Source organism: Peromyscus eremicus, chromosome 1, assembly GCF_949786415.1.
Source record: "Peromyscus eremicus chromosome 1, PerEre_H2_v1, whole genome shotgun sequence".
Taxonomy (NCBI): Eukaryota; Metazoa; Chordata; class Mammalia; order Rodentia; family Cricetidae; genus Peromyscus; species Peromyscus eremicus.
Window position 1 is genome coordinate 45,363,463 of NC_081416.1, and position 17,989 is coordinate 45,381,451.

The 17,989-nt window shown below is 43.1% G+C and overlaps 1 protein-coding gene across 1 annotated transcript in view; it reads right to left on the reverse strand.

Moving 5' to 3' along the window:
* Gna14 (G protein subunit alpha 14) overlaps positions 1-17,989 on the reverse strand; it is a 162,203-nt gene that overhangs the window by 43,741 nt on the left and 100,473 nt on the right. The window contains exon 2 of the mRNA XM_059260031.1: positions 15,210-15,394. Coding sequence (XP_059116014.1) covers positions 15,210-15,394 — 185 coding nt within the window. The remainder of the gene's footprint in view (positions 1-15,209; positions 15,395-17,989) is intronic.

The window sequence follows — 17,989 nt, forward strand, 5'->3', positions numbered from 1 at the left end:
TGTGAAGGTGGTGCATGAAATTAACCACCAGCCAGGTGTGAGTGGCAGACATCTGTAACCCCAACATTAAGGGGGTGTGGAACAGAAAAAATCAAGAGTTCAAGGTCGTCCCTAGCTACACAGTAAGTCTGGGGCAGGCTAGTATACATAAGACAAAACCAACCAACCAACAAAAAATTAACCACTCTATTGCCAACAAGATGAGGTTTCTCACACATACTTTTCCTGTAAATGTTGCACTATGAGACTACAATTTCTGATCATGAGTTTCTGTAGTATAAATGACCTGAATGCCTCAGAAATGCCTGTACCACCAGAGACAGAAATAAGAGTAAGCATGAAAGTTACACTACAGGAAAATAAGTAGAAATCACAACGGAATGCTTGCAGGATGCTTGCTTCATTCCTGGATTGAAAAGGAAAGTACGTGGGGAGTTTTGACTGTTCAGATGGTATCAGAAAATATCACAGCTATCAACTATATCTTCTTAGGTGTGACAGAGACATTTGTGGTGATGCAGGATAATACCCTGGTTCTAAGGAGAACACAGTAGGATACTTAGGGTGACATCATGGTGGTCACAGTTGACTAGTGCTTAGGCTTTCAAAAGGTATGTGTGTGTTTTGTACATGTGCATGTATGTGGGAGAGAGAGAGAAAGGAGGACAGATAGGAAGATATGGACAGGGGGAGGGGAGGGGAGCAGAGGGAAGGGAAGGGGAGGGGAGGAAAGTAAGACCAAGAGAGAGGGAACCACAAGGTGTTAACGGTAAGTTCATTGTGCCTGTAAATCTTTCTATAAAAGAGCTGAGGGAAAAAGTAACCAAAAAAGAAAAATTAACTCCCTTTGAGAAAACATGAATTTAAAAACATTTAAACAATGTGTCTCCCATCTCTCTAGAATGATCTTCTAGCAAGCTCAAGTGTATACAAAAGGCCTTGTCACTCCACCCCTGAGCAAGCTCAAGTGTATACATAAGGCCTTGTCACTTGACCCCTGACAGTGCAAACAGGACACCCCGAGGGATGCTGTCCAGTGTTCCTCTTCACCTGCCTAGGGCACATCCCCAAGCTCTTCAGCCTTCACCTGTCATAATCATGCGTGACAAGAGCTGACTTGACCTAGCAGACACTCCAGTCCTCTACACTTCTCCAGGGTTGCTCAGGAGGCATCCCCTGTCAAATACCTTCTATATCCTTTAGTTTCACACTTGAAAATATTCAGTACCAAGCAGTACACAGAACTCTTTCTTGTCACTATTCTTTAAGCAATACAGTCTAAGTTGCATCTAGATCATGTATGCCATATTGGGTAAGCGATCGTGGGTAAGGTTTAGAGTGTATAGGAAGATGCATGTCTGCTGCATGAAGACTACTCCATTTACATAAGAGACTTGGGCATCTGTGGATTTTGGTTTCTATAGGGGGATTCTGATTTCTTTAGAGAACCTTAGATATAATGAGTATTTGAGTTCTGCATTAACCAAAAATCTTTAGACAAATTTAAATAGATGAGCTAGAGCATGGTGCTAATGTCCCATGTTCTTCTGCCCATAGCACCTTGTCCTCAGATCTGTCCTTCTGAAAAGCCAGGTTTAGTTCCCATCCAGTGGCCCCTGGGCATCTCACCAAGGAGTAAACCTCCATCCCTGATCCAAGATACCCCTGGGACAGCCTAAGGGACAGAGATGGAATGTTCTCTTTGGTCCTTTCTATATCAGGCTCAGAGGTTATAATTAGCAGTTATGTGGGGAGTGAGGCTGAGAGCATGCACAGAGAGGAGAGAGGAGAGAGCAGCCATAATATCTGGGGATGCTCCAGAGTTCCTAGAAGATCTGTAAATGATAAAGCGCAGCCCTCAGTGAGTGTGAGTGTGTGTGTGTGTGTGTGTGTGTGTGTTGTGGGGAAGGTGCTCTCATAACCAGCTAAGCTAAGGGAGTGCTAGGTTCTTGCCATATTAACAAGATTTCTCAGGGTTGGAGTGATCAACTCCTCAGTTAAGAGCACTGGCTATTCCTCCAGAGGACCCAGATTTGATTTGGAGAACCCACAATGCAATTAACAACTTTCTCTAACTCCAGTTCCAGGATATCTAATGCCCTCTTCTGGCCTCCTTGGGCATTACACTCAGATGGTATACAGACATACTAGCAGGCAGAACACCCAATCACATAAAATAAATATATAGGAAACAAATATTTTTAAAAGATTTCTTAGCAAAGTTGAAATCAAGCTCCAAGACAGGGTACCATATATTTTTTTTATTTCAAAAAGTTATTTTTTAAGCAAGAAGGAGTAGAGGATATCTTCACAAAATGACCCTAATCTCATTAATTCCCAGATTATTCTTACTGTATTATTTTCTAATTCTAAGATAGAATCTACATTCCCTAAATAGGAAAAGTTCAGGCCAGCTGGTCCAGCTCCTTTGTTTATAAACAAGGAAGCAAAATTAGAGGCAGTAACTCAGCCAAATTACCCAACTTCATAGCCACAAAAAGGCACAATTATAATTCCCACTGCACTCTCTGAACAGGCTTCAGGAGGATCAGTGAAAACCAGGACAGGACAAACCTTCCGGATGTAGGTCCATTTGCTGGCCCCTTGTGATTTAAAGGCCCTGGGATGATGGAATACCCAGATTGGGTCGTCCAAATTGGAGGTCACTGTTGAAGCATTAAAGGGATTTTAGTCACTGTGATTAAATTTTAAGCTACTGATGCTTATGTTAAACTTAAGAGGTCAAATTTACTTTTCATTTTTAATACAGAGGAAAGATTTTAATACAGAAGAAAGGGGATTTATGTAATTGTGCTGAGATAAACTTAATTCACATTTTAGAAGACATTTGAATAGGATAGAAAATTAATAGTTAGATTATCCCTCCTACTCCACTTTTCAGACACACTCCCCAAAGTTAATCACTTCCACAATTGCTCACTCCTTCCTGAAAAAGTAATGTAGAGTAACTGTTTATTTTAGTACTGGGGACAGAACCTAGGGCCTTAAGCATGCTGGTCAGGTCCTCCACACTGGCTGCATTCCAGACCTTGAACATGCTGGTGAGGTGCTCCACACTGGGTGCATTCCCAGTCTTGAGCATGCTGGTCAGGTCCTCCACACTGGCTGCATTCCAGACCTTGAACATGCTGGTGAGGTCCTCCACACTGGGTGCATTCCCAGTCTTGAACATGCTGGTCAGGTCCTCCACACTAGTGCATTCCTGGCCTTGAACATGCTGGTCAGATGTTCCAGACTGGTGCATTCCCAATCTTGAACATGCTGGTCAGGTGCTCCACACTGGGTGCATTCTAGGACTTGAGTATGCCGGTCAGGTGCTCCACACTGGTGAATTCCTGGCCTTGAACATGCTGGTCAGGTCCTCCACACTGGGTGCATTCCTGGACTTGAGCATGCTGGTCAGGTGCTCCACACTGGATGCATTCCAGACCTTGAACATGCTGGTTAGGTCCTCCACACTGGTGCATTCCCAGTCTTGAGCATGCTGGTCAGGTCCTCCACATTGGGTATATTCCCAGCATCATCTTAGTGCTGTTTTTTTAAAGCAGGTTCTCACAAAGTTATTCAGATTGACCTTGAACTCAGGCTGTAACCTAGGCAGCCCTTGAACTTGTAACTCTCCTGCCTCAGCCACCAGCCCAGCTCTTGTCACTTTATACACGTGCACTTCCTACAACTTCCTTCTCTTGTGCCTGCTATGTTGTGTAATTGTTACTGTCAACTTGACACAACCTAGAGTCACCTGGCAAGAGGGAACATCAATGGGATTACCAAGCCTGTGGTCATGCCTGTGGGGGAATGTATTGAGCAATGATTGATATGGGAATGTTTACCCTAGGCAGATGGGCCTGGGCTGACTTAGAAAGATACCTGAGTATGAGCCAGGGAATGAGAGAGAGAGAGAGAGAGAGAGAGAGAGAGAGAGAGAGAGAGAGAGAGAACACCAGTGAGTAGCACTGAGAGAGAGAGAAAAAACACCAGTGAGTAGCACTCTTCCATGGCTCCCCTTCAGTCCCCGCTTGAGTCCCTGTTCTGACATCCCCTCCGTGATGGACTGTTACCTGGAAGTGTAAGCTGAAACAAACCCTTTCTTTCCCTAATTTGTTTTTGGTTAAAATGTTTTATTACAGTAACAGGAAACAAATTAGAATGTTGACTACATTCTGATGCTGATTCTATATAAATATATACAGTCCCACCTCATTCTCTTAAAAGCAAGCATTTGAATACTCCCGCTAAAATGAGTCCTTTTTATATCACCGTCAGAATATACTCTTCCAGTTTTACTTTTTCTTTCCTGGCACTGGGTAAAAATTCATTGTTGTGCTTTGATTGTTCCAATTTGCAAAATAAATCTCCAGTAATGCCCAGCGAGTTTAGCTCTCTCTCAGGAAAACAAAAGAAGAAACATTCTCTCCTTAGCCATGTCCATCCTGCTCCACAGAAAGCTGCTCAGTCCTCTCCCTGGGAGCACTCTGGGTCCTTTGACTACATATGCCCTGGTGGGAGCACGAACAGAGACAGCACTGGCAGAGATGGCCATGGAAAGTGGCCAGGTACCAGCTGGCGAGAAAGGAACTCACCAAGTGGGCTGAGAACCTAGGTCTTGAGACATCCTGCATCCATATCACTGGCTGTCTTCACAGTCAAACTTTACAGGAGCTAATGCTGCCAATGGCCTTGACCCACACTTGAGAGGCATGAAGGGAGGATAGCTGTGAGAAGCTTGCCTGGCTATCAAGCCACCTGGGCTCTATTCGGCCTTGATGGGTGACTTTGGAGAAATTACTTAACTTCCATAAGCCTTGAGGTCTATGAAGTAGGGCACCTGAGAGAATCCACATTAGAAGATCCAGAACCTGGCATACTGTGCCTGGCATGGACTCATCCTCTTCCTAATGGCAGAGTATACAGGGTCTTTGTGGTAGTTTGAATGTAACTGGCCCCCATAATCTCATAAGGAGTGGCACTATTAGGAGGTGTGGCTTTGTTGGAGTGGGTATAGCCTTGCTGAAGGAAGTGTGTCACTGTGCGGGGGCGGGGGGTGGGGGTGGGTTTTGAGGATACTGCCCAGTGTCTCAGTTGACTTCCTGTTGCCTGCAAGGTGTAGCACTCTCAACTCCAGCACCATGTCTGCCTGCATGCTGCCATGCTCATCATGATGATAACAGACTGAACCTCTGAAACTGTAAGCCAGCCACCCCAATTAAATGTTTTACTTTTTAAGAGTTGCCATGGTCATGGTGTCTCTTCACAGCAATAGAAACCCTAAGACAGAAGTTGGTACTGGGAGTGGGATATTGCTGTAACAGGCCTAACCATGTTTGTGTTTGGAGGAATTTGGACTTTGCTACTTTGGGTTATGAGAGCAGTGGAATGTTTTAAGCACTGCTTAATGGGCCACACTAGTAGGAGCATGGATGACAGTGGGGCTGAGTGTGATTTGATGAACTGTCAGGGGCTCATTCAAGAGGTTTCAGAGGAGAAGAATTTTAGCATGTTGCCTAGAGTTTTTTTCTTGTGATATTTTGGTGAAGAAAGTGGCTGCCTTTTGCCCTTGTCCAAAGAGTTTCTGAGACTAAAGTGAAGAGTTTTGGATTAATTAAAATTAAAACAGTCTAGTATAGACTCTGTTGTATGGATATTAGTGTTAACTCTAATGAAGATATATAATGAAAATGAGCAAGATGAACAGGGTAAATTACAAAAAATAAATTTTGAGGAGAAAAAGAGTACCAGGAAGTAGAAAGATCTAAATCCTGTGTTCAGAGAGATAAATGGATTAAGAAATGGAATAAAGGAGGTGGTGACCTCAGGGCAAGATCCTACCCAGCTAAATTTCCAACTTGTGGAAAGAAACTAAAGCTTAGAGCTGGGTGTGGTAGGGAATACCTTTAATCCCAGCACGGGGAAGGCAGAAGTTGGTGGATCTCTGAGTCTGAGGCCAGCCATGTTCCAGCTCCAGTAAACAGCAGAATGTGGCAGCTTTGGCCACATGATTCTGGGTTTAGAATTAAGAAATAGAAGAAAGGAGTTATGGAATAAAGCCACTAAGGCCAGACATATGTCAGGGTATCCCTGAATGGAGGCCTAGGAGAGAGGCCATTACGTGAAGCTGTGAAGTTGAAGCCTGGCTTGCCTTGGAGAACCCAAGATGTTAGAGATGCCAGAGTAGTGGGATACCTGCTGAGGAGAGCTGATAACAGGGAGTGAAACTAGCCCAAGAGAAAGAAGTATATTGCACTCAAACCTGAATGGAGTTGGAGATCTAAGGAGCATTTTGACATCAGCATGGAGATGCAAAGTTTGGAGCTTGTCCAGCTGGTTTTTGGTCTTGCTTTGGTCCAGTATTTCCTCACTATGCTCCCTTCCTTATGTTTTGGAATGGCAATGTATATTGGAAGCATGTGATCTGCTTTTTGATTTTGCCTTTAAAGTGGATTATAGTTAAGAGATTGTATGAGTCTCAGAAGAGACTTTGAAACAAGATTGGGACTGTTATTGACTATGGGAACTTCAGAAGTTGGACTAAATGCATTTTGCATTATGATATTGTTACAAGCTTATGGGGTCCAGGGAGTAGAATGTTATAGTTTGAATGTAATTGGTCCCCATAATCTCATAAGAAGTGGCACTATTAGGAGGTGTGGCTTTGTTGGAGTGGGTATGGCCTTGTTGGAGGAAGTGTGTCACTGTGGGGATAGGCTTTGAGGATTCCTATGCTCAGCATACCACCCAGTGTCTTAGTTTTCCTGTTGCCTGCAAGATGTAGGACTCTCAGCTCTAGCACTATATCTGCCTGCATGCTGCCATAGTCCCCGTTATGATGATAATGGACTAAACCTCTGAACTGTAAGCCAGCCCCAGTGAAATGTTTTACTTTCTAAGAGTTGCCATGGTCATGGTGTCTCTTCACAGCAATAAAAACCCAAATGAAGGTAGTCCCCAAGCAGAGGTCTATGGGGTGGTGGAAAGTGTAGCTCTGTCCATGGATGCCACAGCTGATACCAAGGTGGAGACTGAAGGTGAAGGCATGTCAGCTGACAAACGCTCCTGGTACTTCCATTTCCACCCTGTTCTTCTGTTCTGGGCCTGCCCCTGTGGGTGACAGAGGTCTTCTAGAACTCATGCAGCCCTTTTGGGTATGTCTGTCACATTCTGGGATGAGGACGCCAGGCTAGAAACAGTAGCACTACTCATCATTATTTATTCTGATCACCATATACTTCACTTCCGTGTCTTATTTTTCAATTACTTTAGAACAGAGTTGGCAAAGAGATCATCTCTTTTTTTTTTTTAAATTAAGTTTCCTTTCTAGTTCATAAACAGGCTGTTTTCCCATGGTGTGTGTGTGTTGTGTGTGTGTGGTGTGTGTGTGTGTGTGTGTGTGTGTGTGTGTGTGTGTGTATGTGTGTATACATATGGGGGCCAGAGGTTGATGTTGAGTGTGTTCCCTTAATCATGGTCTACCTGAAGCTCATCAGTTAAGCTGTATTTGCTGACCAACAAGGTTCAGATCTATCTCCATCCTCCAAGGACCGAGATTATTAGCACATACCACCATGCCAGCCTTTTATGTGGGCCCTGAGCGTCCAAATTCAGATCCTCATGCATACACTATAGGTACTTTAGTGACTGGCCAGTCCATCTCCCAAGTCCCATGGGCTGTTATTCCTTTGTGCTTTATCCTTTGGTCCAGTAAGATTTCAAAAGTGCTGCCTGGCCACTCAGCTTCACAGTCATTGTCACTGACTTAACTTTCACAGGAAGACAGGTTTACAGCTCACCAAACAGCCTAAGGTACTGGCCATGATCAGTCTCTAGCTCCCTATACTAGAGCCAGAGCCCCTGGATGCACAAGGTTTCTGGGTTATCTTGCAACTCAAATGTGATATTACCAACTACCAAGTACTTCTGTGGAGAAAGGGAGCTATTGCCATGTGAACTTCCGGGTACTTCTTGCCCAGTATCACAGTTCCAGGGTCAAGGCATAAAGTTATATCATGCTAGAGGGCAGCAGAGGCCACCTGAAGAGTACACATGGCACTCTTTCCTCAACGGAGGGAGAAGACAAACATACTGAGGACTTTGAGGACTGATGTAGATGACAGGGATTTAATTTCATGCCAGCTCATGTCCATTCTAGTACATCAAGAGCTAACTTGACCTTGGGAAGAAAGACTCTCTTACTTAGGAGTAATTATTAACACTGCAGAGGGTTCCACACATCAGCTAACCCAGATCATGAAGAGAAGGAAGGGAGGATGGAGTGGAAAGGAAGGGAGGGTGGAGGGCAAGGGAGGGGGAGGGTGGGAAGGGGAGGGGGAGGGGACAGGAGAGTGAGAAGATTGGGAGGGGAGGAAAGGGGAGAAACAATATCAAAGTGAAGGAAAGCCTCAACAGAACCCAGCAGGAAAGACAGATGGTCCATGTCAGCACAAAGCAGAACTGAAAAGTCTGGGGCAGGTGTTGTGGGGCACCAGGCAAGGATGATGGTCTCACATACATGTTTTCACTTCTACTGACTTCAACAAAAGGCAAGCAAGGTACTTTTGGCCAACTAGCTCCATTTTAGCCAAAAAATTAAGTAAATATGGTGATTAGTTTTGATTGTCAACATGACCTAGAACCACCAAGGAAGAGAGACTCCAGGATTTCCTAGATCAAGATGGCCGGTGGGCATGCCTGTGAAGGATTTTTCTTAATTGAGTTAACTAAGGTAGAAAGACCCACTTTGAATATGGGTAGCAGCACTTCTTGAGCTGGGCCCTGGACTGTATGTGAATTAACAAACAAAGCTGCCTAGTAAGTGTGCACACATTCATCTCTCTCTGCTCTAGGCTGTGTCTGTGATGTGACAAGCTGTTTCAAGTCCCCACTCCCTTGACTTCCTGATACAGTGGCACTGACACACCTGGACCTGTGAGCGGAAATAAGCCCTTTGCCCCCTCAAATGCTTTTGGTCAGGGTGTTTTCTCATAGCAAAAGAAATAAAACCAGGACAACAAATAGCCACTCACACAAATGATTAGGAAATTAGAGGTGCTTAAAAAAATCAGAACGACCAGTTATCTTCCTGTCCTTAATACATGGTACACTCACACATGGGCAAATGGTTTCTAACAAGACACTATAAATGGCCAAGATAGACAAAGATGTCCATATCTTTTTTACTAATTACAAGAAGAGCATGCCAAAATACCTTAAAAATTGATTTAGGAAAAATACAAAGCAATTGATAAACGTGAAAACTATTTTACATTACTTTAGAGTGTTCTAAATTGTGCCTGACACAGTTTAGGGTCAGAAATCCCGATCAATCATTTGATTCCCTTGGAATCACTACTAGGTCTCATTTGAAACAACCCTTCTCCATGCCATTGCCTTGAGAAAAGATCTTAACGCAGAAAGAAAGCTTGCTAGAGTCTTTTGCCTGGGATACACTCATCTCAATTCAACCTGGGCAGGACTCCAAACCAACCCTAAGCAGGGAATTTAGCCCTTGGCTTGTGTTCATCAGGAAATCACTAGTGTTCAGAGAAGAGAGCCTGTGAAAAGGACTCACCCAATAACCACCAGCAGCCACCACCACCCACAAACACCCACCACCTACCACCCACCACCCACCACCCACCATGACCCACCACCACTCACCACCCACCACCAGTTACCACCATCACCCACCACCACCACCACCCACCACCCACCACCACCACCTTCCACCCACCACCACTACCATTCTCCAACCACTACCACCACCACCCACTACCACTCACCCCCCCACCCCCACCCCCACATTCCAACCACTACACCCCCCCCCCCCCGCATCTACATACCAGCACCAAGCAGAACAGCTGTCATAGGAGAAGCAGTTGTAAAGAGTTTGGGGTTAACATGAATTTTATGATCATCTCGGATATTGCTGTTTTCCTCAAATATTATTCAAGCGTGAGGGGAGTTCACATGTTCTCCTTCATGTTTAGGATGATCATAAATTAGATTAAAATTATATAATTATCACCTCCCACACCAGTATGATCATTTGTAACCAGGTTATCAAAGTATTTTAAGGCAACTTCATAGAAGAAATTAAGGTCTCCTACATTATGTAAATTAATGCTTCAACGTTCAAGCTGATCTTGCTGCTCATCATTGGTCCTCATACTTTTTCGTTCGCCAATCAGGCTCAAAGGCTGTGAGGTTTAGTTGTAATGAAAAATACAGAGAAAGCCACTTGCTGTCATCGTACTCTTTATTTCCCAGACTCACACACTTCAAGTGATAGCCACGTCCACCCTAGGGAGAACATGGATTAATCTAAACCTCTGCCTGGGATTCCAGTGGAGAATTTGTTGTTCTTACTATGACACCAGGTAGAACTCCAAGTTCTCAGTAAAAGTATACTGTGTGGTTTTTAATATCCAAGGGGACATGGGAAGCAGGGCCCTGAGGTTAACATTTAACTGAAAACCAGCAACTCTGGGCCGCAGCCCAAGTTAGAACATCGGCCTTGCTGTTCCCAAAGGTTTGCAGAACCCGACTTCAAATTGGATGAGGAAGTGGGATAGAAAAATATATTTAAACAGATGTTTTAGAAATTAGAAAATAAAGATCTTAAAATACCCTAAGCCCTGAGAAACTGTCCCGCTAAAATGTGACATAAATTTAAATTGACTGTGTTCCCTTAACTGTGCTCGGTCTCCTCACACAAGCTTTTAGGCACTTCTCAGGATCTGAGACCTGGAACTGTAGGTGGAGGTACACAGGTAATGTATGTGTATTTGTATGTATGTATGTATGTATGTATGTATGTATGTATGTATGTACATTGTGTGTGCGTGTGTACATGTATGTGTATGTGTGTTGGTCCTCAAGAGTCTTTGAAGTGTTAGAAAGATTTTGAGTTCAGCAATTGCTTCTAGTAAGAGGTAGATGCTCCCTGAAGGGAAAGTCAGCCTCCTACCTTTAGAGACGTTGTGCTCTAGATTATGTATCTGGAGTTTCTACTTGCTGAAATAATTGTTCAGTTAAGCCAAGGACAAAGGAAACCTTAATTGGCTTTTATTTCACAGTAATGAAACCTTTCCTTCATTTCTTATTGATGAATTTCTATTTTCCATTTCTTGGGGTGTATGTGTTTCCATAGCTGGGAATTTCCATGAGTTTCTATGACTTTCCCTATGTCTAGTTATTAATTCTCTTTTAAAAAACTTATTTCTTTTTTTTTTTTTTTTTTTGGTTTTTCGAGACAGGGTTTCTCTGTGTAGCTTTGCGCCTCTCCTGGAACTCACTTGGTAGCCCAGGCTGGCCTCGAACTCACAGAGATTCGCCTGGCTCTGCCTCCCGAGTGCTGGGATTAAAGGCGTGCGCCACCACACCCGGCAAAAAACTTATTTCTTTATGGCTGTGATGAGCTCTCACTGGAGTTGAGTTACAGGAACCTGGGACACTGCACAGCTCCTGTAGGCTAGAGGGCAGGGAAGCAGCTGGGGATGGTGGCAACCTTCCCTAGTCCTGGGAAGCACCAAATCCAGAAGCAAAGGGCTCATGAGAAGCTAGGTGGGTTGCCCTTAGGAGGCTCAGTTTCTAATTATCCAGGCAGGTCTGCAAACCTCGAGGATGAAAACATTTACTGCGAGTCAAGACGGCCTGTGATGAGGCTTCCGAGATCATAACGCCACAGGAACAAAGCATGGAACTCTTCTGGTTTCACTGAGAAGTCAAGAGGAAAATGAACAAATCTGGTCGAATATTTAGTCCAGGAGTCATACGTTCTAACATGTTTATAAAACACAACTGAGAGACGTTTATAAAAGTCAACACCTGTCAAAAGAGTGAACAAATACATGTGAATCATGCCTCTAAAGGAAGTATGTGAGCTTTAAGAAAGTAACCAAGGCTATCTCTTAATTTTAAAAACAAGTTGGCTAAAAAATATAGCGATCTAAATTTCTTTAATAAGCAATCTTTCAAGCACGAAGCAAAGATTTCAACAAACCTGAGGTACAATGATCTCACTAGCACTCGAAACCCTCTGAAACAGCCTTTAGTTCACTTCCACTTTTAAGCATTCCCAGTTATGAAAACACACACATGCATACACACACACACACACACACACACACAAGCCACACACAAGCACATGTGTGTACACACACACACACACACACACACACACACACACACACTTCCCCCTACACACACAGCAAGAAATGGAAAATAGAGAGGTGTATCCATCAATAAGAAATGAAGGAAATGTTTCATTCTGTGAAATAAAAGCTAATTAAGGTTTTCTTTGTCCTTGGTTTAACTGAACATTTATTTCAAGTTATCCAGTATCTTGTAAAGAAGATAGCACAAGATAGGGAAGTATGTAGCTGAGGCTGGCCCAGAACTTGCTATGCAGTCCAGGATGGCCTCCGACTGATAATCCTCCTCTTCCCGATTCCCAAGGGCTGGGGTCACAGGCCTGCACCACTACAGCCAGTCCAATCGGATTTTCATTTTATGTCTTAAACATGGGACTCTATTACAGTTTCATATTCAGATTCAGGACCAGCTCACAGAGAAAGTTATTAGAATTAATAACAGACAACAAAAAGACAATAAGGAAAGCATGGAAGAAAATGACCTAAACAAGTAACAGAATAAACCAGAAGTCCATTTTTGGTTTCGAGTTTGTCCACTAATCAACTTATGTCACTTAGGTACAATTCAGTCTGGAAAGCACTGATTTGGCTCATGTACCCTGCACACAGCGAAGACTGCACTGTTGAACAGCACTGCCACTAAGTATCATGTCTACATAGAATTTCAAAGTGCAAGCTTTAAAAAAAAACAAACTGATATTTTCTTTTATTTATTTATTTTTATATACATTGGTGTTTTGCCTATGAGCATGTCTGTGTGAGGGTGTCGGATCCAGGAGAACTGGAGTTACAGACAGTTGTGAGCTGCCATGCCGGTGCTGGGCACTTAACCTGGGTCCTCTGGAAGAGCAGTCAGTGCTCTTAAATGCTTACCATCTCTTCAGCCCCTGAAAGTGCAATCTTACTTGCAAATAGTGTCACTAGGAGGTAATTAAGGTCATCCTTGATTACAAGTGGCCTTATAAGAGGCAAATTTGAATGTAGACAGAGAGGACACCACTATGTAAGTACACAGATACACAGGGGCACGATGTATTGACAGATATAGACACTGGAGTAACACGTAGACAAGCCAACACGGGCCACGGGCTTCTAATAACCAGACTCCAGGGGGAAGCAGGAAGTGGATTTCTTCCCAGCACCTCCAGTTGGTACCAATTAATCTTGACTTTTAGCATCCAGAGTTGTAAGAGAATAATCTTGTTTCTAGGCACCCTGATTGAGGTATGTTGTCACCGCAGCCCAGGAAATGAATACAGACCACCAGAATGCAGAGATGGCCTATGGAAAAGAGTGGAGACCAAGGAGCAGGAGAAAGTGATGGAATGTCAGAGCCCCATAAAACCTTTTTATTTAAAGTATGAACTCAGAGCACTTGTAAGAGACCATGAGGAAAACCAAACAAAAGCTGAAACCTAGAGGTCTTGACTGCCAAATCTGATTAGGTTTCCCAAACACATATCTCCAAGGGAAGCAAAACTGGTTACACCTGAGCCTTCTCATCAGTTGTTCTGTTTGTAAACCCATCCCTAAACCCCAGGCTTCAACCAATTACCCTTCTTCTATGACCAACAAAGAAACTGCAGCCTACAGCCAGGGAAAACAAGATGAAGAAAATCACCAGGAGGCCGTTTCCTCCTCGCTTCCTCTCTGAAAGAATCTGAAATCTCCACAGAAAGCCTGATTTTAGGATGCTACGTAGGGTGTCAATGGACTATGCTCTTTCAAAAGATGACACATGTACTGAAAAGCAATGGATATGAGCGTCATCACAGTCAGGTCCACAACATCCCAAGTGGCTTAGCATGCACCTCCCACATTTCTGCATATTAGCTCACCCCACATGCTTCTAGTATGACTGTTGGAAGTTGAAACTGTAGTCAAGACATAGTCCTTCATGTGACCTTTGAGACTATAAGGAAATAATAGTAAATAAGTAAGTTGAACCAACAATGTGAAGGTATCAACAATTTGGTGCATATTGTGTACTAAGTAAAAAATTGCCAAGAAATAGAATTTTAAGTTCTTTAGTTGCTTTGAAATATTCTCAGTCATATATAGATGATACACATGAGTACAGGTGCCACAGGTGCTGATAAAATTATCCATCGGAAAGTTCATGCAGCTCTGCACTGTTAGCATCAACATCATTTTTAAAATAGATTCATGAGAGATTCATTTGACACAGAATCATTTTACCACCATGCCATTCATGATACAGTATTGATTATTTGAAATAAACACATTTTTTCATTTTTAAAAGTCAGGGTATTACTATGTAGCCCAGGCTGGCCTTAAACCTACAGTCCTGCTGCCTCTCTCTTCTAGGTGCTAGAATTATAGGCACCCGGCTAAACTCTTATTTCTAATCTGGACTCAAAATAAATTCCAATCTGTTCCAGTGTAGGCCGGGCAATCCTATTTGCCTCCTCCACTCTTCTTGCCTTTTCTTTTCCCTTCATCAATGGGAGACTTGCATCACTAATGACCAATGGCGACAGGCAGAAAGCAAATATCAGCTTGGAGGGCTCACATCATGGGAGCACTTTGCTAGCTTGGACATCAGAACCGCTTTCATAAAATGTCACTTAGTTCCCAAAAAGGGCCGGCTCCCAACACCAACAAACCCCACCAATTTCTCTCAGTAGTCTACAGCGAATTAGTGAAAATGTTTTCTGAGACTGAGAATTCTTGAAAAGCTAGATGCTGTAAAACCAGCATCTAGCATCATTTCCCCCACTGAGGCAAACAGTGGGTCTCTCGGCTCAACTGAAAAATGGCATCTTCTTTTTCTAGTCCCTGAAGTGAGCAACCTCAAAAAACGCCACATAACACCACAACCTCACTTCCTATGGAAAATTTCTGGCAGACAGAAGACCAGCAGGACTAACGAAATCCATCACACACCCCAAGTAGCTCTTCCACTACTAAGGGCATCCAATCAAAGCACTTAGCAAAGCTTTTTGTTCAAAGACTTTCGCTGACCCCAATAGAAAGGCATGCATTCACAGATAGAGCCAACACTCCCAAGCACAGTACCTTATTCTGCTCACACACGTATTGTATTCTCAGGGTGTCCATTGCTCTGATCATGGCTTGCATGGCGGTGAATATGTTTTGGTAAACCAGCTTCGTGAAGCCCCTTCTGTCTTCATCACTGTAGCCAGACCCATGGATTATCCTCATTTGCTTGATAAAAGTGCTCTTCCCACTTTCACCAGTTCCTAGGATTAAAACAAGGAGTGAAGAACAGTTAGCAGACAGACTCCCGACCTGGAACCCTGGTTGCATTAGTCCACACTGTGGGTAACAGGGTGGTGGGATGGGCTTACCAAGAGTCTACCAGAAGCTTATGAGGCAGTACATCCTGAGCCCCAGGACATGCCTTCCCATCTTCCTTTCCTCAAGTCTTTGAAGCAAGAACCCTGTCTGACCATCCTGAACACGAAGGCTTTGCTGCTCATACTGACCCTGACAGTGACCAGGCCACTTTCAGGTGCAGGAAGGATTTGAGCAGCAGAAACCCTTAGAGAAGGAAGGATAATTAACTTGCCAACATGTACTTGATCCTTGCACAATGAAGCATCGGTCTCAGTTATGTGAAGTGTCTGTATGATTGCTGTTGTTAATGTTCCAATTTGTATTTTAGGAGGTCTCTAAAACTCCTAACACTGGCCTGTGGCACCAAGAAGCATAAATCATTGAATTATCCCATTGATCTTTAATATACAGAGAAATTCAGACATGACATACAGAGAACAGGACGGCAGGATTTCATATTTCTTTCAGATCGAGATTCTGCTAAAAAGGTAGTAAAAATATTTATACAAGGAAGCTCAAATAATTTCTAATATTGTCTGTGATAAATGGAATCAATTATATGAGATATCCATGGTTCATTTCCAAATCTACATGTTGCTTTAAAACTTTTACTAACAGTTTAGTTAATAAGGTTTCCAGTTAAAATGGAGGAGAAACTATCTCCAAATTAAAATTATTCACACTATATACTGTGGTGGTACTGTGTTCCCCAAAATATTGTGTACTCTAATAAACTTATCTGGGGTCAGAGAACAGAAAAGCCACTAGATACTTAGGATAGGCAGTGGTAGCACACGCCTTTAATCCTAGCATTCCAGAGGCAGAAATCCATCTGTTCAAGGATACAGCCAAGCATGGTGACTCACGCCTTTAATCCCAGGGAGTGGTGGTAGAAAGCAGAAAGGTATATAAGGTGTGAGGACCAGAAACTAGAAGCATTTGGCTGGTTAAGCTTTTAGGTTTGAGCAGCACAGTTCAGCTGAGAGCCATTCGGATATGAGGACTCAGAAGCTTCTAGTCTGAGAAAACAGGATCAGCTAAGAAGTTGGCCAGGTGAGGTTAGCTGTGGCTTGTTCTGTCTCTCTGATCTTCCAGTGTTCACCCCAATAACTGGCCTCAGGTTTGATTTTATTAATAAGAACTGTTAAGATTCCTGCTACAATATACCCTTTAAATGAATGTACTTTACAAAGTGCAAATTATATTTTATAATGTTACAAAAAGAAAATAGTTATCTAATAGTATTTCTGTCAAAAGAAAGTGTTATGTGAAAAATCTCAACTGAAACATAAAATTTGCCACAACAAAGGCCACAGATTATTTTTCATGAAATGATTAATTAATTGTGACTCTGTATAGTCACTCACTTTTCAGTATCTCAACAGAATACCCAGATTACACAATTGTTATCAAATTCTATCATCTCTGGTACCTTATTGACTCTTAGTCACATAAATACCATTTTGGACATTTTTTTTCCTACATTTTACTTATAGAGATGTGTTTTCCAGAGTAGGAGACTAGAATAAATCATAGTTACTAACTTGATTAAAATTAGTGATGTTTAAACTTACTTGGGCTTTCCTCTATGCCTTGCCAGGGCTCTGAAAGCTAAGAGTAAGACCGGTAATGAAGGCCCGAGTGAGACAAAACTTCTAAGTATCTTATAATTCTTCTGATAAAAACAAATATCTAGGATTGATTTTGTCCAACACATACTTGTTCTTCTGTTTGTTTCTTCACTAAAGCCTCCATGTATTCCCTTCCCCTCGAAAGGACAGACAAAGGTGGGTAGGAAAGCTTGGTGGTGTGGGCTCCCCAGCCTTGGTAACCTTTCCTTACAGCACACTTCTTCAGCACTCCCTACTCCAGCCACGCTGGCCTGCTCTCAGATGGACTCTCCTTGAGCCCTTCACACAGGCCGATCCCTCCTCCTGGCCTTTATTCTTGGCCTTGCCTGCCCTTCCTGATCAGGTCAAGTTTAGTACCCAGGGAATAGCCCTCCCCACGATTTTGATGGATTTTCTCGCATGGATTAAGTTAATCAAGATATACCCTCCCAGCTGTTATCACAGGCTAGCCTTAATCTGGACAATCTCTCACAGGTATACCTGAAGGCCTGTCCCCTCCATGTCCAGTTGATAATACTAACCATCACACCAATGCTGGCTTTCTTGGTGCCTGGTATGATACCTGACATTTGGTACCGTATTTATTAAGATAAATATTGAGAAGTGCTTCATGTCAGTTGTCTTCCTCTCTCACTGTCCACCTAATTTTCTGAGTCAGGGTCTCTCAAAGAATAGGCATTTCCTGGAACTGGCTAAGCTAGCTAGTGGTCCAGTAAGTTTCAGAGTTCTATCTGCTCCACCTTCCCAGCTCTGGGATCTTAGCCTTGTGCCACCTTGCTGGCTTTTTACATGGGTGCTGATCATATGAATTCAGGTTTTTGTACTTATACAGCAAGTACTGTATTGACTGAATCATCTCCCCAGGTT